The sequence below is a fragment of the Nannobrachium achirus genome (assembly GCF_963921795.1).
Source record: "Nannobrachium achirus genome assembly, chromosome: 6".
Taxonomy (NCBI): Eukaryota; Metazoa; Chordata; class Actinopteri; order Myctophiformes; family Myctophidae; genus Nannobrachium; species Nannobrachium achirus.
Window position 1 is genome coordinate 46293600 of NC_137815.1, and position 27721 is coordinate 46321320.

General features: G+C 43.1%; 1 protein-coding gene across 1 annotated transcript; it reads right to left on the minus strand.

Annotated features, from left to right (window-relative positions):
* Nucleotides 1-536: 536 nt before the first annotated feature.
* Nucleotides 537-27629, minus strand: LOC308286693 (proto-oncogene tyrosine-protein kinase Src-like). Its single transcript, XM_080727790.1, has 12 exons — nucleotides 27515-27629; nucleotides 15104-15388; nucleotides 13034-13133; nucleotides 8877-8975; nucleotides 7818-7921; nucleotides 5808-5957; nucleotides 5128-5283; nucleotides 4635-4814; nucleotides 3584-3660; nucleotides 2356-2509; nucleotides 1663-1794; nucleotides 537-1158 (listed from the first exon to the last, which is right to left on the minus strand). The coding sequence occupies exons 2-12, from the start codon at nucleotides 15378-15380 to the stop codon at nucleotides 950-952; spliced, it is 1638 nt and encodes a 545-aa protein (XP_080583916.1). The 5' UTR covers nucleotides 15381-15388; nucleotides 27515-27629; the 3' UTR covers nucleotides 537-949.
* Between the last annotated feature and the right edge of the window lie 92 nt (nucleotides 27630-27721).

The window sequence follows — 27721 nt, forward strand, 5'->3', positions numbered from 1 at the left end:
ACGACCGGAACTATCCACAAGAGAAAATACTGCAAAAACCTTTTTTTATGTCACATAAAAGTCTAAAACAACAGGACGCATTGTCCAAGTAAACATAAATAAAGTTGCATTTCTGGAGCAGAGTTGTTAGGATACACTTTGAAGACGAAGGAGCAGCACTTGAGAAGACTGGAAAGAGAGAGAGACAGCGAGAGACTCTGAAAGGCTGACAAAAATAAATAATGAGAAAGATCAAGAGAGAGTGAGACAAACATGACAACACAGACAGACAGACAGAGACAAGAGAGAAAGACAGACTTTCCTTTGGCACCTGTGCCACACTGGCAGTGTTCTTCCAAAGTTGAGAAGAGGAGGAGAGGAGGTACCAGACATGGGTGAAGCAGAGGCGCACTACAGAGAGAAGAGAGGAACTTTAAAGACAACGCCAATGTTTCCACCCTCTCTTCCACCACATCACTCCATTCACAAGTCCTGAGTCCTGATAAAGCTCCTGCCACATCAGCTGGAACCTCTCAAACGTTTTTCCCCAAAGCAGTCTAGCCCAGAAGGGACCATTAAGTAAGTCGCTCCTTGGTTCTGATATACAGGTGAAATCTTGAATCCTGTTTCTGGGTGAAGTGTATTGACACCGAGTGTTCAGCAGAAAGTAACCAGTAAATCCAACACTGGGGATTTTCTTCTGCTACTTCAGTAGAAATTCATTTACGGCTCTAAAAAGGGATAGTTCGCTTGGTTCATTTCTGTTTTGGCGTCACCCAGAAGATCCCTTTTAAGTTCCTCCCAGATGAGGTCTGAAGGCTCTGATTCGAGGTTCTCCCCACAGATGCTTCCTCTGCCTCGAGGTTGGTTAAGTGCAGGTCATTGTGTGTATGTGTGTTTGAGTGTTCAGGTATACTGTAAGTGTATTCGTTGTAGGCTCTCCCCCTCAGTATCGGTTTGGCAGATCATTCTATAGGTTCTCCCCTGGCTGGTACTGGGGCTCCGTTGAGGTGAAGTAGTCCTCGAGGAAGCCCTGCAGGTACTCGAAGGTGGGCCTCTCCTCTGCTTCCTTTCTCCAGCAGGACAGCATCAGCTCGTGCATGGAGCTGGGGCAATCCGCCGGGCAGGGCATCCTGTAGCCACGTTCCACCTGGTCCAAAACCTCACGATTTACCATGCCTGGAGAGATGGGAGGACATGGTAGATGATGGACACTGACTGGATATACATTTAAAGCAGCAATCCATAAGATGCAAGTCCTACCCCTCGTGAGAGAGGAACTTTCTACTGCCGAGCAAAGATGGAATGCCCGCTTGGGCAGGGGAGATATTGCACTTTGAGCTTCTAGCAATACCACTTGTCAACCATTAGTGTTCCAACCCAAACACAGGATATCTCTCAATAGAAGAGCAGAGAGAGCACCTCCAACTAGTGCAGTGTATGATTGGTGAAAATAAGGTTTTCTTTAACGTGTCTTAAGGTCCCATTTAAAAAAAAATAAACAGTAGGTGTCTGATTTTGGACCAAAATACATTGCCTGCACAAAATCAAATCCACAATACTCTGGGATCCAAACTCATTTGGAGAATTTTGAACAGGCATCTGTGTTAACGCTAAATAAGATTTGGAATTTTGGATACATTTTTCAAATGGTGATACAGTATAAAGGTAGCTGGTAGATACCTGGATAAGGGACCCGTCCTTTAGTTGCCAGTTCTGTCAAAAGAACACCAAATGACCAGACATCCGATTTGATGGTGAAACGTCCATACAGGGCTGCCTCCGGGGCCGTCCACTTAATGGGGAATTTGGCTCCTGAAGCACAGAGAATATCAAATCAATATGCAAAGCATGATTTACCTTTGTTGGTATGGCACTCATTAGCTGATCACTCTACAAATACATTTCCAGCACTAGAGAGCAATGTTGCCATTTCCAGCACTACAGATACATTTTGCCATGCCTGCTTATTATAAGCGACTTTGGGCTTGTTTTTCAATAAAGTCGCTTATAAATATTGGTAGCTGCGGGTTGCATATTTTTTCTTAAATCGCAGATCTACAAGCTCACAAAGCATCCCAGAGCTTGTAGATCGGCCAATTTTCAAATAACTGACATATATAGGGTTAGGACCCCCACAGGACCCCCGTGTGTGTGTGTGTGTGTGTGTGTGTGTGTGTGTGTGTGTGTGTGTGTGTGTGTGTGTGTGTGTGTGTGTGTGTCGCTTCTTTTGGGCTGGCTTTCAGAGATCTGGCTGCTTGTCTCTCGCAAAATCTGGCAACACTGGTACAGATCTTTATGTCTTCCAAAGCACGCGTCACAACAGCTGGAGGTCAAGGAATGGTGTGGTGGAAGGAAGGCACAATGGAGCCCTACCCTGTCTAGCAGTGTACTCATTGTCCTCTATGAGTCTGGCCAGACCAAAGTCCGCCACCTTGCACACCAGGCTGTCTCCCACCAGGATGTTGGCAGCTCGCAGGTCTCTGTGGACATAGTTCATCCTCTCAACGTACGCCATGCCCGCCGCAATCTGGAGGGTGGCAGGAGAGAGGACAGAGAGAGAGAGAGAGAGAGAGAGAGAGAGAGAGAGAGAGAGAGAGAGGAAGGAAGTTCAGAATAAAGAAGAATACATTTTTACATTTACAGTCTGTGGTTTTAGCTGAATTGCCTGTTGAGGAAATATGGTGCGTGTGAAAGCGGAAACTGCTTTAATCACATGAAGCCTAGCGTGCCCTTTCTGTAGTCCAATGGTTTTCAACCTTTTTCATATCAAGGACCTATGCATTTGATGTATTACCTTGCTATTGTAAATCGCTCTGGATGCCTAAATTGTAAATTGTACAACCAAGGGGCATTATTTATTCAGCATTTGAGCCTCTCAGTCCCCAAACTTGGTACCATAGGACAGATAACACAGGCAAACTTCGACATTCTCTAATAGTGTATACTTGTAAATTAAGTAATCCAGATGTTTAACAATAATTTAACTCTTGAGAGCGTAAAATGAACACCAAATGGACACTCTATAAGGGTCCATTTGGTTACCAACTCGCCATCATTTAGCTGAGGATCCACCCCAGGGACCACTGGTTGAAAACCACTGCTGTAGTCTAGAACACGTAGTAGAGCCTATAGATCTAGTGTTGAGGCAAATACCAGCAGACCTAGTATAGAGCATGGTGGGACCCTGGTCCACTAAGTATGCATTGCAGTATGCGATTATTGTTTTCGTACACGGTGCCTTGTCGGCCACGGCTTGTGATTGGATGAAGTGGCTGTGTTCACTTGGACCGCGCAGAGGTGCCGAAAGTCAGGGGGACGAAGATTTACTATTCTGGCCCCCTGGTTTACAACTCGGACGGTGCGGAGTCGTCTCAAGCGGACTTTGCAACGCTCGACACGGCGACTCGCTTGCTTTAGCTCGCTTGGCGATGTCTCACGTGGATCAAGTCCGCTTGAGACGCCGCACCTCCGTCATCTCCACCGAAAACAAGCGCTCCCTTACACGGCATTGTGTAGGAAAACAATAATTGTGTACAGTATAGGGTTTAAGCAGTCAAAGTATTGCACAGTGACTGCTACTGAGGGTGAGTCTCAGGTTTACCTGCGATGCCATGTCTACCAGCTGAGGCAGGCGGAGCATCTTTCCCGCGTCTCCCTTAAGGAAGTCCAGTAAACTACCTGTGGAGGCAGGAGGTTTAGACCAGGGTTTAGAAACACACAACTGTGTAGCATGCAACAGAGAGAAGACTGCTCCCTCAACATTACTTACAAATCACAGAGCACCAATAAACACTAGGAAATTGGTGTTTTAGTGAACTGCACTTAACCAGCATATGCATTGTATTAACAGAGTCATTTAATCAGCTACCAAGTGTCCATAAATCCATGGAATGGCTATTGTATATGTCAGCGGATACTTAAACAAAGAGTGAATGTGGTGATGTGTGTTTGGAATATGATGTATGCATAGCTAAACAAGTTATATCACCATTATTCCATTCAACCCATCTGCTTAAATTTAGGAGGTAAAGACAGCTAGAGGCACGGTGTGTGTGAACACGTGTCATACACGCCTCATTAATCCAGAGCACAATCCTCTAGTCAAAGCTGAGGGCCAGACAACCACAGGCCAAATCAAATAATAACTCAAGTTCTCATTTATCCCCGAGTGCAGTAAACCTGCTCAACTGTAACAGACTTCTGATTCGTGCCTGTACTTCCTCATTTTCTGCACTGTACAAAATGTACTTAACGTGTTTTACTGTATATACAGGGATTAAAGCAAACAATTGTTAGGCAAAGTCATAATCTATGATTTGTGAAACAGCGTGAAAGGAGCACACTAGCACTGTTTCATAAACACAATATTTAAAATTAGGATGTTTTGATTGAGACTTTAACCTTTTATGAAAATATCAAAGATCATTATGGTTTTCTGGGAGATTGAACATGTATTCTATTTCTAATTTGACCACTTCAAATACTCTCAAAAATAGGCTATGTACAAGCTTACAATGCGTCGCCATGTGATGCGTTGTAAGCTTGTGGATTGCTGACTTCTATGGAATCCAAATGACTGAAATTCGTGGCGACCGAGAAGTATAATATGCATTTTCAACACATCGCTGATGTGCGACCATGACTCTCTTCACCTTGGCCCATGTACTCTGTGACGATGTAGATGGGCTCCTCGGACACCACGGCGTAAAGCTGCACCAGCTTCTCGTGTCTCAGCTTCTTCATGACCTGCGCTTCCTGGAGGAAGGCCTCAGGGGACATGGTGCCTGGCTTCAAGGTCTTGATGGCCACCCGCGTTGCACCATTCCATGTGCCTGCAAGAGCGCACAGTGAACATCACTCGCTTGCTAGATAGTGACACGACGTGTCACAAGGGTGAGTGTATCGTAGAAATAGGCGATGGCAATATATTCCACACAGTGAGAGTGTGGTGCTATGGACGTTAATGCAGATATCTCTTCTTTACGATCAGAGGGATATATAAAGAAGAAGCAATAAAACGGACAGACGGGAAGTGAATTTACTTTGACCTCTGCTGAGAAGGATGTCAATATTATCTTACTGGATATCTGCCGACGTTGGAAAAAAATCAGTTGATGAATTCCAGAAAATATGTACGGTCCTTACCCATCCAGACCTCTCCGAAGCAGCCCTGCCCCAGTTTGACGTCGAGGCGAAGGGACTCCCGGGGGATCTCCCAGGCGTCCCTGGCAAGACCCTGAGTCTGTGGCCTCGCCACAGGACACACGTCCGTCAAAGCATGACACAGTCCATCTGAGTGCTCTGGATGAGACAACATGAAGGAAAGAGAGAGATGAGGGAGTATGAACAAAACAAAGAGGGGAAAAACAGAGAGGCAGCTCAAGACAATAACAAGAACATAGTAGAACAAGAGAGAGAAGTCAGGTCAAGGACAATGCGTAACTGGGTGAGAGATATAGGGACAGTGGACAAAGAGAGAGGGGGACATAGATAGAGCGCCATGTCCAGGAAAACCATACTGTCGCTGTCAGGTGAAAACCTTTGTCAAATGGTCAGTACATACTGTACATACAGTACGTTCCAATGGATTCAGTGTAGTTATTTAGTCACAAACTCTTGTTAATACTTTTCATTGGTGCAAATCTTATAGAACCCACAGACATTGTTGCCACCTTTGTGCGACAATCTTGTATGACGAAGTAGGGCACTCATTTACAAAATAACGAAACATACAAAATATGGAGATATCAGGTTTCTGCCAGACAGCTATAAAAGTATCCAAATAAAGGAAATGTGGACTTATATGTTGTGCGAGTAGTACTCACTGCGGTAGTGGAAGACTAGCTGTTGTAGGCTGGAGAACTGCGTGCGGGAGGTGATGTAGAAACCGCCACTGTCCAGCTTCCTGATCTTGTAATGTTTAACATTAAGACCTTTGGTGTTGTCGTAGTCCAACACTGACAGGCAGTACGCCCCTGTGAGGCAAACACACAAAGCAAACGGCTCCTCTGTCATCATTATTGACAAGGTGCAAGATACAGTATGTCTCATCGGTAGGCTTGCGATCCTTAAGGGTTTCAGCGGTTCCGGTTCCATAACGATTCCCTCTTTACGGTCCGATTCCTTAACGGTTCCCTTTAACGATTCCTATAGGGCAGGGGTGGGCAACTTTGATGATGGAGAGGGCCACTATATTTCTACACTCACTCTAGAGGGCCACATTGCATATGGCAGAAACCGGGCATAAATTATTGCCCTACTCCCTATGTCACACACAAGTAGCAAAAATAGACGATCTACAAGCTCAAAACGCGTCGCTCAAGTCAAAACGCGTCGCTCTGCGACACGTTTTGAGCTTGTAGATCTGCTATTTTTGCATTTTTTTAAATTGGAATGCTGAATATTTTTTTGCAATTTTGTAATTGGAATCCAGATTTTCTGTTTAATTGCAAATGCATTTAGTTATGTTAACTTTATGAACTTAAATACAAATACATTAGACATAAAAAAGACAATAACATTTTAATACTAGTTAAGCTACTAATAGAGACTGAAATAAGTAAATAGGGTCATGTTTGCATGTTTGGAATTTTAACAGCAGAAATCAATATCAGTATTCCAATATTAACCTGTGGGCCGCATTAAATGAGGGTCTGTAACTCTGAGAGTGTACAAATGGAACCAAATGAACCCTCAATTTGTACACTCTCAGAGTGTACACACTATGATGGTCCTTGAAAGTTAACATTTTTGAGAACCACTGGTTGTAATTGTATAGCAGACATCCACGTACAGTACCAGCTCTGACAGTGTGACAATGGCTCCAAATGTGATGGAACCGATTCTGGTTCCTCAATAATGTATCCGGTTCCAGGGCCCAAACCTAACCATCATCATCATCATCAGGTGTCAGGGAACATGATTTGTGACAGGCCAATAACCCCACCCCTCCATATGCGTATGCGCGCGTGCACGCGCGTGTGTGTGTGTGTGTGTGTGTGTGTGTGTGCGTGCGTGCGTGCGTGCGTGCGTGCGTGCGTGCGTGTGTGTGCATGCGTGCACACTGCACACCCATTCGAAGAACAGAGATTTACAACCAGGGGGGGAAATCCTGCACTCTCCTAGGCTGACCTACTTCAGTGATTCACCCCTATCCATTCACAAGCACCCGCTCCGCTGTGGTTACATTCCTTCTCCGCCCACATTCCCCAAAAAGAAACCCTCCATAGAACTCGTCTACGTCACAGGGATTTCAAAGTGATGGCAGAGCAACGAAGACACACACACACACACACACACACACACACACAACTGTGCCTTGGGCCTGGAGAACAAAGCAGCAAATGCCAACTTCATTTCAAAGCAGCAAATGCCAACTTCATTTATAATATTAAGCTTGCATCAAAACTCTGAGCCCCTAAAGTTCTGCCTCTTCTAAAAGTAAAATCCCAGCTGCAATGCGGAACAAGATGTTAGCTGCCAGGGACCAGACAGACTCAAAATAATGAAGCTAGCTTCTGCCCACAAGGTTGGATTTCGAAGCAGACAATTAAAGATTGTGAGGATGTCACCTCTCTATGGAACTGCATTTACAACATTGTTAAAACATCTTCATCTAATGTGGAGCGATGCAGTTTGATTACAATCACTACAAATTTCACTCCAATTCACTCATTTCAGCCAAAGATGGTCATGCAGCAGACTTAACAGATTGTCCTGTGCAACTAGCAGAACAACTCATTGACACAATAACAGACTTCATAGTGAGCAGCACAGTTCGCAGGACCGTGTGTCGTGTCGGCAGTCTCTTTGCTCCCACAGTTCCATGTTCTCACCTTTAGTGGTCTCGCTCTCCCTCACCAAGAATGTTCCTCGCCTGTTCTGCAGGCTCAGGAGGAGCCTCTCCGAGTCCCGCCGAGTGATCTTCCCAAAATACCACCTGCCGAAGTGGGCCAGAGAGAATAATGTATCAGCGAGACGCTACCACTGAGCAGCTGAAAGCAGTTTGGCGGGGAGAGATGGTTTTGGCTGGGCTCAAAGACACCATGTGGTGGCACATTTTAAGATGGCACATGAGAAGATAGTCTATATACTCTGCATTGAAGACTATACTCATTTACATTTATGTTGGTTCTGTCATCACACTGCCGGTAGAGACAACTGTAGATCAGGGTCAACTCAGATCAACTTTCAACCAGTCATCCCTATTTCGGTAAATTATAGGTCTTACTTTTTAAATTGTATTCATTTATTTTTCACACATTTCTAAAATACCTTAAAGCTGCACTAGGCAACTTTCCTGCTCTACCTTGGTTTGAACCTGGGTCTCCTGCGCAAGTGCTGACATTTTTATCACTGAGCTAGTAGAGCTTGACTGCTTGCTCTGATCGAATTGAATTTTGACCCTCAAAATGAGTGTCAAACCAGAAACAGGATTGTGTCAAAGGTCGTGTTCAACCTAGACACAGGATCTAAATGTCTCAAAGAGCAGGGATACCAAATACAACCACCCGAATTATACAAGTTATATTGTATTAACTAGTCTCTGTACTACTCTACAATACAGATTGACTGCAAAGGAAATAAGCTGCTGGTTCTCTTGACTTTTATCCTTTTGATAATGGTGTGAGAATGCATGAATATTATGTTTAAAAAAGAAGTAGGCTATTTCTGCTGTGAGACAGGTATGCCTGAAATGTTCGGCTGCCCATTGCCTTGGGCTCAAATACTTTAAAAACCACTGCCCTACATCATACAGCGTAAACGGATCATCCTACAGTATAATACTTGTGTATTGTGAATTGACACCACAACAGGATGTTGCTGTGAAAACTGCCAGGGGTCTCGGTGACAAAATGATAAGGAGCTGTGAGAGAAAGAGAGAGGTAATGTACTCTTCTGCTTGAATGGAGTCAGATGGAGCCACGTAGTTGCTGGGGATGTAACCACTCTCTCCTGTCGTCAGGGAGCGAGCCAGCCACCAATCCCCTTCCCTAAAGCGGAGAGGGAGAGGAAGAAGGAGAGAGAGATAGAGGGGGAGAGAGAGAGAACAGACAGAGACAAAAAGACAGAGAGAGAGAGAGAGAGAGAGATATGACAACCTTGATGACGCAAATTGACTGAGACAGCCATAACATCTTTCGGTTCATCCAGAGGTTAAACACTTTATTCCCCTTTGAGAGACATGATTGATGAAGTTAAAGCCCCTTCCCAACATACAGAAGTGCTGTGACTGCACCGTGGACCACGAGGGGGCCAGAACATTCATTCTGTTACGGCTTGACGAAAATAACACAATTGTGAAGCGTCCCTTACGGTTGCTGAATACCCAATTAACACACCCGTCTACAAGTACAAGCACAGTGTGATCCTTCCTGTGAAGAGCAATAGGTTGCTGCTGGTAGCGCAAAGAGATGAACACAGTGCTTGGTGTTCATAGCAACTGCACCAAATCATTATTCATCAGTGACCCAAACTTACAAAAAGACATTATTAATGAACCAATTCATTATTAACTACTACAAACGCATAACAAAGAGTCCCTGTGTTTGTGAAACACCGCAGCACACACACTACGAGCACCACGGAGTGACTTGGAAAGATCACTGCCATGGTGGTGAGGGCCTGTGATACTTCTACTACATTTTATCAAGTGATAGTTGTACTAACCTGAAGCTGTACTTTCTCCTAGGAAAAACCATGAAGCATGAGAAAGAGAGAGATAACAGAGACAGCAGACACATCAAAACAAAGCAGAGAGACACATCAAGCCAAGCTGCAAAGCAAAGACCAGTGGTTCTCAAACATTTTCACGTCAAGGACCCCAACATAATTATGTGAAAGATTTTGTGCCAGGAACCCCAATAAGAAGATTTGTGTTTTAGAAGACCCCCCCCCCCCCCCCCAAAAAAAAAAGGAAATAGCAGATCTACAAGGTTACAACAGGTCACATTGTTGTTACGCATTGTGAGATTGTAGATCAGCCATTTTCAATTAGGCTAAGTATAAAATAGTAAAATAGTAGTACGCTATATTAACCAATTTAGCAGGGGACCCCCTGAAATACCTCCGTCCGGATCCCTGGGGGTCCCGGGACCACACGTTGAGAACCACTGGCATAGACAGACAGGTAGAGGGTAGGCTATCAGATTATGCAGCAAAGGACTTTGCACTGCAGTATGGCATCAACAGACTATCAGTGGCACCTTGTCTTTTGGCAACTGTGTCTATTGCAGTATTATTCACAAGATCTTGTTTAATGATACGTTTTAAACTTAGATCCCTTTATAATTCTATACCATTTTAGTTGCAACATGTATAATGGAAGACGGAGAATAACTTTGTTGCGTTATGACATTTTCCATGCAATTCATGGAAGATTGTACGAAAGATAACTCACACTTGTGATGTGACAGCGACATGACAAAAAATAAAAACGAAATAAAACAAACATTCTTGATATGACTTTTTATCAGTGAATTAAGTCACTGGTTTTATAGACAGTTCAGATAACCTTAAAGGGATGATGGTTGTGGTTAAAAGTGTGTCATGATCATGATCTCAGGGAAAGCTAGGGGATTTGGGGATTTAGGAGAAGTCTTGGTTCTTGTTTTTTGTTTTACTGTGCATGTGGAAACATTCTGTCCATGTCACAGAATAAATGTTGTATTCTATTTGAATGGATATGACGTTCAGCCCACTAACATGGTCCCAGACTATAAATAAATACCATAAGGACAGACTTGAAGCAGGATGTCAGTCGTTGGATGGAGGCCACAGAAAACAAGATTGTTCTCATTCTCTACACCTGCGAGGGAACGCCACACCAGGTTGGTGCCTTAATGACTTAAATACACATACATATATAATGCTGTGTACCGCTGTAATATTTGCACTATACATTATTCATTTATTGTTGTGTAACAATTCTCCTACTCTGTCAACTCATTATCTGACTGTTACAATATGCACTGGTGTCCTATAAGAGAAAAGGAATGAAAAGTGGGCCTGGGAAATTTGTCAATATCATATCGAAAGTCACATTATCATTATATCATCCTAAGTCAGTGATTCTCAAACTGAGGGCCGTGAGTATATTGTATGTGGGCCCCCAACTAAAACACTCAGATTTTAATAACAAGAATACTTGGGGGGGAAGAAAAATGTTTGTAATTCTTCTTTGCAATTTTGAAAAATCTACATAAATATACAGTAAAGTGAGAGATGTCATCTTCTGAACATACCTGACTGGTCTAGCCATTCTATTATGTTTTACGCAATTGGTTATTAAATAGGTGTTACTAACTATTTATCTAAAATCACATTGTGTAGATATTTTGTGACAGCAGCAATAGTTGTCCCCACAATATTGTTATCGAGGTATTTAGTCAGAAATGTCATGATATTTGATTACAATTTACTATTACAGACACATGGTAAGGAAACTCAACAGACATGGTGAAGATTAGGAAATTGGTGCTGCGCCTGCAACTATCCATTATTTTCTTAGCGATATATTTTAGATTGATTAAGAAGCGTGTTCTTCTTTATATTTAAAAAAATGTATATATCAATGAATCGAACAACTTTCAAGCTTTATTCTATACTTTGTCACACAACACAAACATAGTGACATAGCTGATCTACAACATCACAACACATCGCAATGAGCTTAATAGGGATTGATTATTAATCAATTATGTTATTAAGTAATTTTTTTATGATTAAATCAATTTGTTTAATTAACTGTTGCACCCGTATATTGGAAATGTGACATTGTTCATGTAAAGCACTACAAAGGGGTCTGAAAGTTAAAGGAGCCAAAGCCATGATGCTGTCAGCCCCCTAGAGCAACAGAATGCATCATCAGAGTTACATTCTGCTTCTTTCTACTCAACAGATGGAGAGAACCAGACACTGTCACACTAACCTGCTCATGCTCCCACTCTGTGTGTGTGTGTGTGTGCCTGTGTATACACTTGCATCACTTTACTTGTGAGGTGCCAAGTGCCCCCAAAAGTATGGCAGAATTACAGAAAGGTATTGTGAGGACAAGAGGAATGGTTGTTTTATGGTAAAAAAAAAAGAAAGAAAAAAAGGGGGATAAGGTTAGACATTTAGAGGTCAGGTTTAGGGGTAGGGTTGGGATTCGTAACCGGTTCCAGAACCGTTTTTGTCACTGCCAAAGCTGGTTATGTGGACTATAATATGTGGGCTATAATAATTACAATACCGGGGGTTCTCAAACCTTTTAATTTTAAGGACCACCATAACTCTGAGAGTGTACACATGGAACGAAAAGGACCCGTAAGGTCAGAGTTACAAGTCCATTTAGAATCCCCTATAGGAACTGCAAAGGAATCGGAACGTTAAGAGCTAATCGTTAAGCAACCGGAATCGCTAAAATCTAAAAGGATCCCAACACTATTTAGGGAGAGTGGTGTATTGGTAGTGTCACGCTGTACCACGCTGTCCAGTATCTCTTTGAGCAGGAGCACATGCATTAACATAGGAACGAGCCTGGACCTCCAGTTAGTGTAGGTGTTGAGCGACATGCGGGTGACGTCATTAAAATAGCGTCTCCCCAAATATTAAATCACCAATGCAACACTGTCTAGGGGAGGTTTGGAGTTAGGCCTATGCCTGATATATACTTAGTTGCGTGCCGCTGTCATGCAATGAAAAAGGCGCATCTACAAGCTCACAATGTGTCACGCTGCAATGCACTGTGAGCTTGTAGGTCTGCAAATTTTGTCTTCAAATTCTATCCTAAAACGATGTCCTCACAAGTACAGTAAGACAGTGTGTATGTGTGTGTGTGTGTGTGCGTGTATGCATGTGTGTAAACTCATTCAGCTCAACACGCTTGTGTGAATGGGTGTGAACATGCGCTTGCGCATGCATCTATGAAATTGCTCATTTAGATTCATCTGCTAGCTAGATGACTCTATCTGCATCTGTGCCTGTGAGTGTATTTGTGTGGTGTGTGAACTCGAGCTTGATGTCTGCCATCCACAGAGAGTAAAACAGACAGATGCTGGTCATTTCTTACGTGTTGTTGACGATTTGCAACCGGTCGCCTTTCTTGAAGGTCAAATCAGATGCTGTCCGTGACTCATAGTCATACAGAGCCACAAATGTAGTGACACCTCCTACAAGGAGACAGGGAAACAAACACTCAAAACGCTGGCTCATGGAACAAAGCTACTTCCCCTTAAAATACTGTAAACATTAGCAGTTCAACTCCCACAACAAGGCTGGGCAATATATCAATACTACATATACAAGATATAGTCTGGGATTGTGGATATTGTGGCATTGTGATATGGCATAAGCGTTGATTTAATCACGTAAGCCTCATTTAAGCTCAATTTACTTTCTTTCATAAACTGAAATATTTCAATACCTAATCTGATGTGACGCTTTGTGAGCTTGTATATCTGCAATTTTCTTTGCCATCAAACATATAATTTTCCGAATGTCTGTCTGTCTGAGTGTCTGTCTGTCTGAAACAGCGTTTCTCCTCAGTGGCTGGAGCAATTGATCTGAAATCGCATCACCATTAGCATATGAACACACCTGACATAACTGTGAAGCCCGTTTGTCACTTTCACAAATCATATGCTGTATATTAGCATTTTTATGGTGTATCTACTATCTATTCTGCATCTAGCATGAGGCATATCTATTCTGCATCTAGCATGAGGCAACATGTTTAACCAGCTGTGTGTGTGTGTGTGTGTGTGTGTGTGTGTGTGTGTGTGTGTGTGTGTAGGGGGGGGGGGGGGGGGGTGGGGGGGGGGTTGTTGTCTGGCCCTGTTGCAGATGTTGTCCAAAAATCATGCAGATTGGTACACATCTCTGTAGCCATTAAACGAAACGGGTATTTCTTTTAATTGATGCTCCTACATATTATCATGCAAGCACCAGTTAAAGCTACTTTCCATCCCTCATATACTGTGTGCACAGTGCACACCCCATAACCCACACACTGCACATCATTTCGGAGCTCATATCTTTGAACGGGTAAGGGCTAGTTTTTGATAATTGTTAAAAGGAAAAATACAAACAAAACGATATTATCGTCACAATATCGATAGAATATTTGGTCCAAAATATTGTTTTATTTGTCCATAATCGCCCAGCCCTAATTGAATCACTGGCTGAGGGAACCAAGCTACTTCCCCTTAAAACGTCTCTACTGTATCTACGCATAATCATTCACATCCCAACTTCCACAATATAGACCTTGATAATGGTTCATTTTATTTACGGTGGCATAATCATACACAGCACTCACAAATGTAAACAAATGTAACTGTCTCTCCATTTCTATAACAGAACTGGCAAGAGCCTAATTGAGACATATTGACGTTTTACACAGATGGAGCCTGATCGGCCATGAAGGACAAAGTAATTGTATCTATGGCTTAACATTTTGTGTGTGAGTGTAGCTTTCAATCTTCACCTTCTAATGAGCCAGTGAGCTGAAACTGGGAACTCTCCATCCAGTCATCGATCCACTCACTAGATGCACGGGAGGAACAAGACGGCTAAGCCGGAGTGCCTGATCGCTCCACGCGGTGCTAAATTAACCTAGCCATCTGCCATGTCTAGACGCATTACAGGCTAATGTCTTGCGGTCTAATTTCACACTTTTCTACTTTTTCTGAAAGATGTTTGTAAAGTTTTTTCGTTTCATTTGTCACACAGAACAAACCCACTTCTCGTTTGACTTGTTCTTATTTGACATCTCTTCTATACTCAATTCCCCTATATCACAGCAGAGTCTCTCATGCCGTTTCCCTTTCTCCTGAAAAACAACATTCTGTAATTATTCAAAATACCCATTTCTTTTAAAGATTTTTTGGGGGATTTTATGCTTTATTGATAGGACAGTAGACTGACAGGAAATGGGGGGAGAGATGGGGAGTGACATGCAGCAAAGGTCGTCCGGATCGGGAATCGAACCGGCGACGCCGCCAGGCATCCATGCCTATGTGGCAATGCCTAAGTGGTATGCGCCTGGACCAGTAGGCCAGCGGGCGCCCCTCACAATACCCATTTCAATATTCCCCTGTAATACAACCATCCCACTCCCCAAGTGCGTTGCAATGCGTACCTGCCAGGGGCCCTCTATGAGGGGACGTGACTGTGCCTGTGTGATCCACGCCTCCGAAGAGAGCCATTTCAGGAGTGTTTGTCGGGGCATGCTGGTGCCCCTGCCCCTGGTGCCCTCGCCTGCCGGTCCCCACAGCAGGGCTCCTGTTGGGGGTCTGGGTCTGCTGAGAGGGGCCCAGGTGGTGGAGGTGCCCGCTGTCTGAGCCGCTGCCAATGGTGCCATCTAGACTCATGGAGCGCTGGCCCGGCTCCTTGGGCTTGCTCTTGCCCGCCCCCATCTGCAGACCTGCGGGTGGAGATCGGACAGACAGTAGGTAGACGGAATGATGGAGAACGGGTCGCGATGCAACCCGCTTTGAGTTTAATTATAGATACTATAACTAGTAAGACGCCTTAGGGCGACATGCAACCTCGCCATAAAGGACGAGGTTGCGCCACTTCTTGGCCATCTGGCCAGTGATGTATATCGGACCAGTTACCCATATATGGAGACCCCTGGTACCCATATGGAGACCCATGTACTGTATATGGTACATCCCTTTTATGCCCATACTGTACATGGAGATCCCTGTCTGAACCAGACACACAGATATGGGCTGTCTTCCTCCATATGGGCATTCCCATATGAAGTCCTGTTAGATATGGGCTTAATATTGATGACATCAGGGATCTCCATATGGGCATAAAAGGGATTCTGTTAGAGTGGTTCCCATGACATCACAACATACAATACCTTTTATGCCCATACATGGAGATCCCTATCTGAACCAGCATGTCCTGGCCAGTGATGTATATCGATGACATCAGGGATCTTCATATATGGGCATAAAAGGGATTCTGTGGAACACCCATATATGGACTCTCTCATAGGTGATGTCACCTGTGATATCACCTGTGATGTCAGTGATGTGTCAGGGGAACCACAGTGCCAGGCGTGACCTACAGACAGATACGCGGACAAGATGTGCCGGTTTAGAAAACTATTATAACTATTTCCACAATTAATATATATATATTTAAGTTATTTGTCATATCTGCCCTGTGCGTTTCTTCTTTATGAAGCCTAAAAGCCAAACAGAAATGTAATGTATTTAATATTTATTTATCAATGTTCAATGCCTTAAACACAATGAGGAAAAATTCATTGTCACACATGTCATGATCGTGAGAGTCCTACTTCATTCATGTGATTCAGTCAGTTAAACTGTGTCTGACTGTAGGAAGGGGAGCTTGTTGTGATGGCAACTATTCATTCTCTCCCTGGGAGAAAATTCCAGCTTTTAGCTGTGCAGTCATTCATTCAGGCCATCCTTTCCCCCTCCATGCACATCAAAGTAAACATGAACCCTTACAGTTACATCTTTACAGAGACACTCAGGATTCTACTGTGTACTACTGACTGATAGTATCCTTGGAGTTCTTCCAGGCTTGTTTGCAACCGTTTAGAATGCAAATAAATCTGTGGGCAGGGCACCTTGAAACAGTCAACACACATGGTTTATAGATTCAAGGTCATGCCGTCTGTTGAGTCAGTCTGCTGCGAATCAATAAAGATCTGCTCAGGAAAACGATGATTCAAATGAAGGCACAGCAGGTTGGAATAAAACAAGTATACTGATGCTACTGCTCCCAGCAGATAAGGAGAGGTGTACTGTATTCCAGTCTATTCCCTGCTTCCACACTGAAACAAAATGCCACTATTATGGCTATTGGATATATATAACACGTCCATTTCCTGTTATCAGGGGCACGGTGCTTTATAGAATACACATTATAGATACAATTATAGATCTTGATCTTTTTCTTACCAAATACCTCAATATCAATATTGTGACTACTGCATGCATCTTCTGTTGACGATAATACTGTATAGGAATACATATACTGTATGTTTCAAATGATTCACAAATAGCTTATCTACAAGCTGAAGCTCACCATGGCACGCATTGCATCGCGTCAAATTTTTAAATCATAAAACAGGGCTTAAGTAAATTACAACCAGGAGAAGACAACACTTATGGCACATCAAGATAGTACGTTACTGGGGAAAAAAACATGCAATATCAGGTCTCATAAAACATTATGTATATAATTATAATATTGATATGTTGCCCACAAGTATGATATACAGTAAATACACCAATCCTTAGACGTTCTGTGGTGGTGACTCAACTGGAGTAGTAGACCGTTTCCGGCCAGTTGGAACAAAGCCACCACGGTCACCACATGGTCTGGCGCCTGTTCCATTTGTGAATGGTGGCCTTCTCTGTTCCAGACAGATTTGATGCGGTCAACATGTGAGAGCGTGAGAGCAGCTGTTTCGCAGCGCAGAGTGAAGGCTCTGTCTGACGCCCAGTCTCTCCCACTCAAGTTTTGTTTCACATCCTTCTTTGCAACACGTGCTGTATAGCCTATGCGTACGCATATACAGCACATGTGCATGTAAAAAGAACACGTAGTAGGTGGGTGCTCTGTATCAGTGTTTCCAATACATTTGTGGGTAAATATTCTTTTAACATTTCCTACAAGAATGAAAGAAATAGTAAAAATAGCAGATCTACTTGCTCACAATGCGTCACAGTCACGCAGGTAAAGGGGCCCCTAACAGATAAGGAAAGGCTCCTGCTGAGTGAATGTGTGGGCAGATCATTGTGTGTACAGTGTGTGTGTCTGAGTGACGACTTTAAGCTTACATGTATGAACACGCAGGCTTTGATTCCCCCCCGCCAGGCTGTGATAACCCCCCAGTCGGGGGTTAACATATCCCGTGATGAGGCATCTCTGACTCACACAGAGACGAGCCCAGAGTAGAGCCTGCTTGACATATCCGTTTACAAGATATATCTGGCAAAGCGATATATCGGCCAGTATTTGACTTGGCATCGGTGCTACTCTTTTTTTACCTTTAAATATTTGTCAGAAATAGATCTACAAGCTCACACAACACATCAGAAAATGTTATGGCTGGATTGGTTCATTAAATCAAGTTCAGTGTGTGTGTGTGTGTGTGTGTGTGTGTGTGTGTGTGTGTGTGTGTGTGTGTGTGTGTGTGTGTGTGTGTGTGTGTGTGTATTTTATATGTATTTACTTGTTTGCTTGTTCATTGTCTAATCATGTTGAAGTATAAAGGAGTAGTTCACCAAAAAGGTGACTTATTTTCTATTAATTACACAAGTCATGAAGCCTCTTTTTTTTTTGCCTACTTTGTTTTGTTTAATTTGATGAATGGCTTGAGTTGACTCTGCAGGTCATGAAGTTATTGTCTTAGGAATGTGACAAAAATAAATAAAAGAAACAATCTCTATGAATTCAAGGCTTCATGTAGTGTGTAATTGATAGAAGAAAAGAAATAAGTTAATACCAGAGACGGCTGCTACTCGCTACTGGTACATGAAAACACAGCCTATCCTTACCTCTCCCTGATCTTTCTATTGTAAATGCCATTTATTTTTGTTTTTTACGACAGTTTTTCTGATGTTATATATATCTCCTGAGTCCTGCATAATACTATGTTCCATCTGTCTGTCATTCAATGTTATAAGTTAAAAAGGATCTCAATTGAAACAAGTCATAGGCTTTCTTGGGCGTATCCTTTTAGTTGACCGTGTACCTTTTCCTATGCAAACTTCTAATACATTTATTCTTCAACCAAACCATTTATTGTATTATTAGCATAGGCTATTTCTTAACTTTTGTATTGATCATAATGTATGTTTTAGTTTGTTTCTTTTAATTTAAATAACAATAAAATAAAATAAAAACGTCAGTAATTGGTGGGCTGTACTCTCCAAAACTGGGAGGCTCCGGTCGAGGCTCTAGCTAAAGTATCCCGCGAGGCAACTCTGTGACTCATGCAGAGATGAGTCCAGAGAGGCCAGCAGAACAAGACGGGTCAGTGCGGGCAGAGCAGAGCGCTCCATTAGGCCAGTCAGCCAGGATATCCCTGCAGCATCAGTAATGGACTTGCATGGGACTGTCTGGTCGGTATACTGCCCCCAGCTACAACTGGCTCACTGTGGATTGGAACACAAACCCCCTGTTATTTAAGGACAAAGGTTGGTCTGGGGGACGCCACAGTATGACTCAACATGGGGGGGGGGGGTCTGTGTGACCTATTCATCACGCCGAAGGAGACCATCGTGCAGGAAATACTTAGCAGTCGGCTCTTAGCAAAGATGAGGTTGTGTTGTTGTGTAAATGTTTTCTAAAATTAGGAATATCCAATTATTATGGCAGGTAATTAGGTTTCATATTATTGCAGTCGCGGTTACAATCAAAACCTCCACAGTCAGTCAGTCATGTCACACTTTTCCTCTGCTCATATTTCCGCCACTGTTGCCCCGATCCATGCCAAACTCCCTTGGCTGATGACCTTGGCTGCCAAACCACAACCTCTACCTCCACCCTGATCATTTCTCACATGGCCCACTTCTAGCGCCACCATGAGGCCGAAATCACAGCGGTACACAGTATCTCTAAAGTCAAGTCATCAACATTGATCTGTCCCATTTCCCATATTCCCTCCTGATACCATTGCCTTCTAAAGTTTGTGTATGCGACTTGACGGTTGCTTATCTCCCGATTAGGGAGTATAAATGGTGTTACATTGTGTCAATAAATAAAGCAATTTGGTTTGTTTTCATGCCTGTAGTTATTTTTGTTGAACTATCATTTAAGTTTTCTTCAAACAATTTAATATCATATTTAGGAAATAAACAGCTCTTTATGTAGGCTACATGTGTGCACGGTGCTATGATGCTAATGAGACTACTGCGGAAGGGCATTATGATTGCGCATCATGCAACAGTGAACACGATCTTTTGGGGTGGAATACTCCTTCAAATGTCAGACTGACATCCACTTGTGGCAAATGTATATACTGTCATACGACAGTGTCCTGTGGTGAAAATAAATAGCTGATCCACAAGCTCGTTGTGGGACACCGTTGTATGACTATGCATACACCAGGCTTGAGGCTTTATACAACTCATTTAACATCCTTTGCCTCTGCTATGTCAGTTATTTCAGCCCGACCTCTCTTCAAAGTGCTGTCCATTTGAACTGTTGGCCCATGGCATGTTGACTGTTGAAGGAAAGGCTTTCCAGAGCAGTGGGCCTTTCTGAAAGGTCTTTCCCCAAGGACTTAAACAGGGCCTATTAACGATGACCTTGCTGCCTCACAGCACCAGTATTGCTCAGTGACCTATAGCAGCGAGACAAGTGCAGGGTTATAGAAATCAATTGAAAGTCAAGAAAAGGCAGCAATAACAACAGATAGCGAATGTAAACATGCAGTAGTAGAACTACTTTGTGGGGATCATCAAACAGCTAGAGGCTACAGTTAAATCTATATGTATGAACTTGAGAGGCAATGCAGGAAAATACCAACGGTTCTCAAACAGCCAAACACAGTCTACAGCAGTGGTTCTCAGAAGGTGGGGTCCACAATATCCCAGGGCGGAACATTTTCCCAAATAATAGCAGATCTACAAGCTCAAAACGTCATGGTTAAAATGGAGTTTGAAGTTACCATGGATGTGTATGGAGGGGCCCTGGATGGTCTGGTCTGATAAAAAGAATATCAAATATCTAAATATTGAATCAATCAAATTAAAAACTGTCTAGGATGTTCACAAAAGCCTGAGTAGACGATAAAATGACCAACGTTTTTTTCTTTTTTTTTTAAGTGTAATGTTCCTTCAAGTGGTACCGGAGAATCGGAGATGCAGCTCGGGAAAAGAAAGTGAATTGATCCCAGTGCATGACGGAGGACAATTTCACGATAAATGTACTCTCCACGATACGATTATTGTGAGTGTTTTTTATCACGATAAATGATAACAGCGATTATCGTCCCATCCCCATTTGGTTCCAGGCCATGGGGATCCATGGCCTAATGCATGGGGCTCCTAGAAATTAAGAAGTTTAAGAATCACTGGTCTAGATACACTGTCCTCCACTGGATGTTCACCAGTCATAAAAGGCTAAGGCCTAAGGCATAAAAGATCTACAACCTCACAACACAATACGTTCTGAATCTTGTAGATCGTCTAATTTCAGGAAATATATTTGGTGTAGAGGGGAAAAGATTTAGGGGACCAAGTACAGACCCCTGGGGTACCCCAAGTACTAACTAGGGTTTTAACAAGTTAAAAACACATTCCAGCAGGCGTCAAATGCTGATTGCTCAGCACACTTCCGTGTGCGTCACAGAAACGGAAGTTCGGTAGGCCAATCAGAGGCAGGTTGGGGGCGGGTCATACCGTAACCATGGGTGCTTTCAAATATAGGAACTGAGCGCACTGGTGTGCCCTCTGGTCGTTCGTTTATTTGAACGCACCCTAGATTCTGACAAGTCCCGGGAAAAGACGCACTGTGATTGGCCATTATTCACTTTGGTACCGCACCCTGCCACTCAAAGTGAATAATGGCCAATCACAGCACGTCCGCCTATCCTTTTTTACAGGTCGCTCGCCTCCACAGAACTGCAGCGGCGAATGAGGCATCTAGCTTTTTATATCTACTAGTCCTTACCCGTTCAAAGATATGAGCTCTGAAATGATGTGCAGTGTGTGGGTTATGGGATGTGCACTGTGCACACAGTATATGAGGGATGGAAAGTAACTTTAACTGGTGCTTGCATGATAATATGTAGGAGCATCAATGTAAGAAATACCCGTTTCGTTTAATGGCTACAGAGATACTGTGTACCGATCTGCATGATTTTTGGACAAAATCTGTAACACCCACCCACCCACCCACCCACCCACACACACACACACACACACACACACACACACACACACACACACACACACACACACACACACACACACACACACACACACACACACACACACACACACACACACACACACACACACACACACACACACACACACACACACACACACACACACACACACACACACAGCTGGTTAAACATGTTGCCTCATGCTAGATGCAGAATAGATATGCCTCAAGCTAGATGCAGAATAGATATAGATACACCATAAAAATGCTAATATACAGCATATGATTTGTGAAAGTGACAAACAGGCTTCACAGTTATGTTAGGTGTGTTCATATGCTAATGGTGATGCGATTTCAGATCAATTGCTCCAGCCACTGAGGAGAAACGCTGTGACAGACAGACACTCACTCAGACAGACAGACACTCAGACAGACAGACAGACATTTGGAAAATTATATGTTTGATGGTCCATGAGCTGCCGTTCACCAGGAACCCAGTAGGAATGTGGAAGGACCAGAATGCACCACTCCTCTGAATGCCAACAAGCCTCTATACGCTTTGAAATCCTGAGTGTTCATTTAACTCTCTGACAGTGAGTGTACAAATGTAATCAAATGGACGCGTGTCCTAAGTGTCCATATGGTTACATTTGTACACTGACCGCTCTTTTACAAATTGATAACTTGATACAAATGTTAATGTGTAGAAATGGAAGGGGGGGAAAGGAGATTGGATGCTATGGTGTGTCCGTGCTTTTATGCAGGGACCAGCATCACATTTATCTCAGTAGATGCCCATGATTCTGCCTGGCATCAAGAGCATCAAAGCTGTGAACGCAGGGAAAGAGAGAGAGAGGGGGGGGGGGGGGGGGGGGGAGCTGGCTGTCAATGTGATTAAAGCTGCATGGCATTGGAGATAGAACGTTGGGTGGATCTGATCAAAAACCCGGGAGAATAAAGACTTCATTCATTGGCGGCTTCTCGAGCGGGTTATTTACCCCTAGAGTAGTCCCACAGTGGAATTCAAGAACACTCCAGTTCACTTAACTGCTACTCCAACCTGTGTTTTGCTGTGAAGGTGTGTGTGAGGGTGTGTTTGTTTATTGACTCATGCCTTTTTAGAGATAATCTGTAGAACCACATTGGCATGTGTATTAGAGAGTGACAAAGGAAAGAGAGAGAGAGCTTATTAGATGCCCTACGTAATGCAGGTTTAACAAAACAAACACGACAAGTCACAAGTATTAGTCAGTACAGTTATTTGTAATTTCACCATAACCATAACAATAATATACCCATTTGCCTATTGGAAATAAGCACCACTATGTGACAGAAATGGTCATGGTCATGGAAACAAACAGTGGTTCAAACTTTCCGTCCAAAACCATATGGCATAGCTTTCAGGTCACCTTTTAATAACCAACCCCTTTATCTATACCACTATATTTGAACCACTGAATTCTTCTTTCAAAAACAACACCACCCATATTGCTCTCTATTCGTCACATATGGCTGTGACAAACTTCACTGAGTCATAACAGATTGTAACTGTTCCCAATTTTGCTGCAGCAAAATAAGAAGCTTCAGCCAATGTCTCTTTGTTATAGGACAGTGGTTTTCAACCCTTTTCATATCAAGGTCCATTATTTATTCAGCTTGTGAGCCACGAACCACCATTTGATGAGATTTAGCTTCTCAGACACAAAACTTAGAATATTTTGTTGTCATTGGATAGGATTGTGTCCACGATCCCATGCTGTATAGCATAGGACCGCTAACAGGTCAATCAAAATAACAATTTCTGTAATTGCGTAGACTTCTTGGAAGTAAAGTAGGTGTTTAACAATAATCTAACTCTTGAGAGCGTAAAATGAAACCAAATATTTGGTTTCAATTCACGCTCTCAAGAGTTAAAAATCTATAAGGATCCATTCCATTTGGTTACCAACTCTCCATCCTTTAGCTGGGGAACAACCTGGAACCCCCTCAAGGACCACTGGTGGTCCCCAGACCACTGGTTGAAAACCACTGTGATAGGACAATTATAATACCAGTCGTTTTTTCCTCTCTCTCTCTCTCTGCCCTCAGAGGAAGCTCACATAACAGAACCAGGGAGAAGAGAAGACATTTGCGCATCAGTGTTATGTCCGACCATGAAATGTGAGGGTCACGTGAATGGCTATATAGCTTACATGGATTTGTAATCCTAAAGAAACATCACATGCACAGCACAGTTGCACACACAATTCTGCTAAATATAACACAGGGGTCACAGAGCATGCGCATTAAAATGCTCCATGTTCATTTAACTCAGATGAGTGTACGAATGAAACCCTATGGGTACTTAGTGTTACCACTAATCTAAGTAGTGTGTGCTGTGAATGAAGCAGGTCAAAGATAAGCACTCAAAGAATAAAATAAAAATGAACTGCAAGTGTAAAGATCTTTTGTAAGGGGCCTACAAGGGGGCTGCCAAATCCTTGTGTGATAGGATAATTCTTTTAAATGAACAACTTGAACCCTCACATGCCTATTTCGAGGACAACTTTAGCCAAAAATAGCTGAGCTTATATATCAGCTTATTTTCGGCAAATAGGTTTGGTGTAGAGGTAAGAAAAAGAGCAGACCAAGTACGGAGTGAAAGGTCAAGTTTACAAAATATCGATGATTCAAGTGGTTAAATGTCTGAAAACACACATTAACATGAATCCAAAATAGACTGATGACAGTGCTGTCAAACAAGTCTATGAATCTACCTATGAAATCGATGAAAATCTCCATCACACATTTATACAATATGTAGAGGGGGTCCCTGCTTCATCTCTCTCTCAGCTAAGGGGTCCTTGGCCTTAAAAACGTTGGTTTATTGTGCAGAACACACATCCAGTAGTCTACTGCTGTCTGAACACTAGCAGTGTCAGGCTGCTTCCACGCTCTTATTCTCCTGGATCATTTAGTTGACCCCTTGCTCTCTGGGAAAGCCTCTGTCTGTATATCTGACTGGCTGTCCCATCTGATTGTACCCTGTGCCACAGGCTGCCACACACACCGAAAATGACAGCCAAATAGTCAGAGGCCTTAGGGAGATAGAATGGTAATTTCGTGCAAATCAGTCTAAAAGCGCCAAATTTTGCACAGATGTAGCCCAGGGCATGCTCTAATGATTTAGCTAGGGCGCCCGAGTCGGCGACCTTCGGGGTCGCCACAGCGGCCAAATCAAGTTTCTATACACTGTACTACAGGAGGATGTGAGGGGTCTAACTAGGGATTTGTCATGATTCTGAATCCATTGCAAGCATTTGTTTTGAACAAAAAAAACATTCCTTGGGATATAAATGGCCCCACAAAACGATGGTTTAGTGATGACTGATGAGTCATCACTTTTCACAGTTTTGGGCCGTTTTGTGGGGCCATTTATAGCCCAAGGAATGTTTGCAATGGATTCAGAATCATGACAAACCCCTAGTTAGACCCCTCACACCCTACTTAAAGCAGACCAACTTGATTTGGCCGCTGTGACGACCCCGAAGGTCGCCGACTCGGGCGCTCTAGCTAAATCATTAGAGCATGCCCTGGGCTACATCTGTGCAAAATTTGTCACTTTTAGACTGATTAGCACAAAAAACCCTAAGGCCCCCGACTAAAAGCCACGCCATGAGGATGAGAGGAGAGTAGTAGACCACAATGTGTGGCTCACAGCCGATAATAAACTTCCTTCCGTTTCTGGTCCATCTCCATAAGAGACAATGAGGAAGGACTGTGGACTGATTAAGTCTCCTTCCACATGGGAGGGGGGAGGGGGGAGGAGGAGGGGGACTGTTGGAAAGGGACACAGGAGGAAGAATATGGTTCCAAATTGAGACATCCAGGATTTGGGGGAAGAAGAAATAAAGAGGCCTATTCTGGCAATAATAGCAGATGATTGGTGTAGTAGAGTAGACCATAGTCTGATTTCAAAGGGACATCAAGGGTAATAAAAGATACAGATGATAGCACGTATCAGGGGTCTTCAACAGGGGGTCCGGGACCCCTAGGGGGTCCCCAGAGTTACTACAGGGGGTCCTCCAAATCTTTGAGTGATAGAAACCTTTTTTCTACTTTTTACATTAACCACTTGAACCCTAGCGTCCATATTCTGAGAACTTTAGAAAAAATAGCAGATCTACAAGCTCACAACGCCTGAGAGCTTATAGATCGGCTATTTTTGACAAAGAGGTTTGGTGTAGAGGGGAAAAAGAGCAGACTAAGTACAAGGTCAAGTTTTATGATGGTTCAAGTGGTTAAATATCTGAGAATACAAATTGACATGAATCCAAAATATACTGATGATTGTGCTGTCAAACAATGGAATGTATGAACAGGTGGGGGTCCCTGCTTCATCTCTCTCAACTAAGGGGTCCTTAGTTGAGAGAGCCTAAAAACGTTGAAGACCCCTGGCCTATATACTATATCAACTAAATAAATGTTAGAATATTGATTAATAGCATGCATATTAACCCCCCCCCCCCCCCCCCCCCCACACACACACACACACACACAGACAGACAGACAGACAGACAGACAGACAGACAGACAGACAGTGTAAAAAACATTTGCATAGTGAAAAAGGTTCACAGGCCTACTTGATATATATATTTTCCTATTACACATTCCCCTTATGAATGAGTAGGCTACATTATAATGTTATGATGTAGGCTACTATGGCCTGAAGGCATGACAGTTTCTAAACCATTCTTTACAGGTCATATTAGTCAGATATTTTCGCCATTCCTAATAAAATGCAATTTAAAAGTAGCCTCTAGATATTTTCATACAAGTCGTGCCCCCTGATCAAAGCCCATTGTTTACATTAGCCCTGATTTATTCAAATGGTGCTTCCCATGTTTTTCCTCATTCTGTACAGTCAGTGTAGACCTCATTCCAGCTCCCTACTAGGGGAATCTGTTGAAACTTGGCCAAGGACCATAGTTGCTAGCCAAATATAAATGGATTAACCATGAATTAAATTCATTCACATAAATGTTGTATGGGATTAACACCGGTTGTTTTCAGAAACACGGGATGCTATATTCAAAGAAGGGGTGGGGTATTAGCATCTGTCAAAGTTATGGTCTTAAGCAAGCATCAGAGAGCATTAAAAAAACACATATTGACACCACTAAACCATGCTTGCCCATTTCATATCCAGGGATTTGTGAACGGGGAAAAGCCATATGCGACAACATGGTATGTTTGTGATCGTCTGTCTGCAGCCCACATACAGCGCCTGTCTGTGCAGCCAGCGCATATGCGGGCCTGATGAATCAAAACAGGTGCTGTTACAGCTCCATTTTGAATTTCGATGGCCAGTGTGGTTATTTTGCTAAAAAACTATGCCATTTTCCGCCCACATTCACGCGTGAGAAAGGCAATTCCCAGTTGTAGGCTACGCTGCATCATATGAAGACCGTAAAAATCGTCAACAAACGTAGCCTGCCCAGCTGAGCTGGCAGCCCGAGTGGCACTGGTCAAATGAATGAAAACAATGAGACAATGTAACCCACTTCAAAGAGATATCAAATCGCTCGGATACAATTGATTGAACACACACACCAACAACAAAAGGCCCCTCAATACTTTCATTCGTAAACGATGCCCGTTTTTCCCCACAAACACTCACCTCTAAACGCGTCTTGAGATTTATCCAAAAATCACAGACGCGCAGCAAGGATCGGAATCAAATTAAATTCTCGTCGCTGTCCTCATTAGGAGCAATTGAAGCGGGGATCCATCCAGCTCTACCGAGGAACCAGAGACCGATCAACGTTCACATTAGTTGAATTTGGGAAACGCAGAGAGAGAGGTCATGACGAGGATCGCATTGAGG

What these genes read in the sequence shown, in the direction of transcription:
- LOC308286693 (XM_080727790.1), bottom strand. Translation starts at nt 15,380, where the DNA reads ATGGGGGCGGGCAAGAGCAAGCCCAAGGAGCCGGGCCAGCGCTCCATG. An exon ending in CACAGAGTACATGGGCCAAG is followed by an intron (nt 3,661 to 4,634) that starts GTGAAGAGAGTC and finishes CTGCCTCCACAG; the next exon opens with GTAGTTTACTGGACTTCCTT. An exon ending in AGGACGGGTCCCTTATCCAG is followed by an intron (nt 1,159 to 1,662) that starts GTATCTACCAGC and finishes CCATCTCTCCAG; the next exon opens with GCATGGTAAATCGTGAGGTT.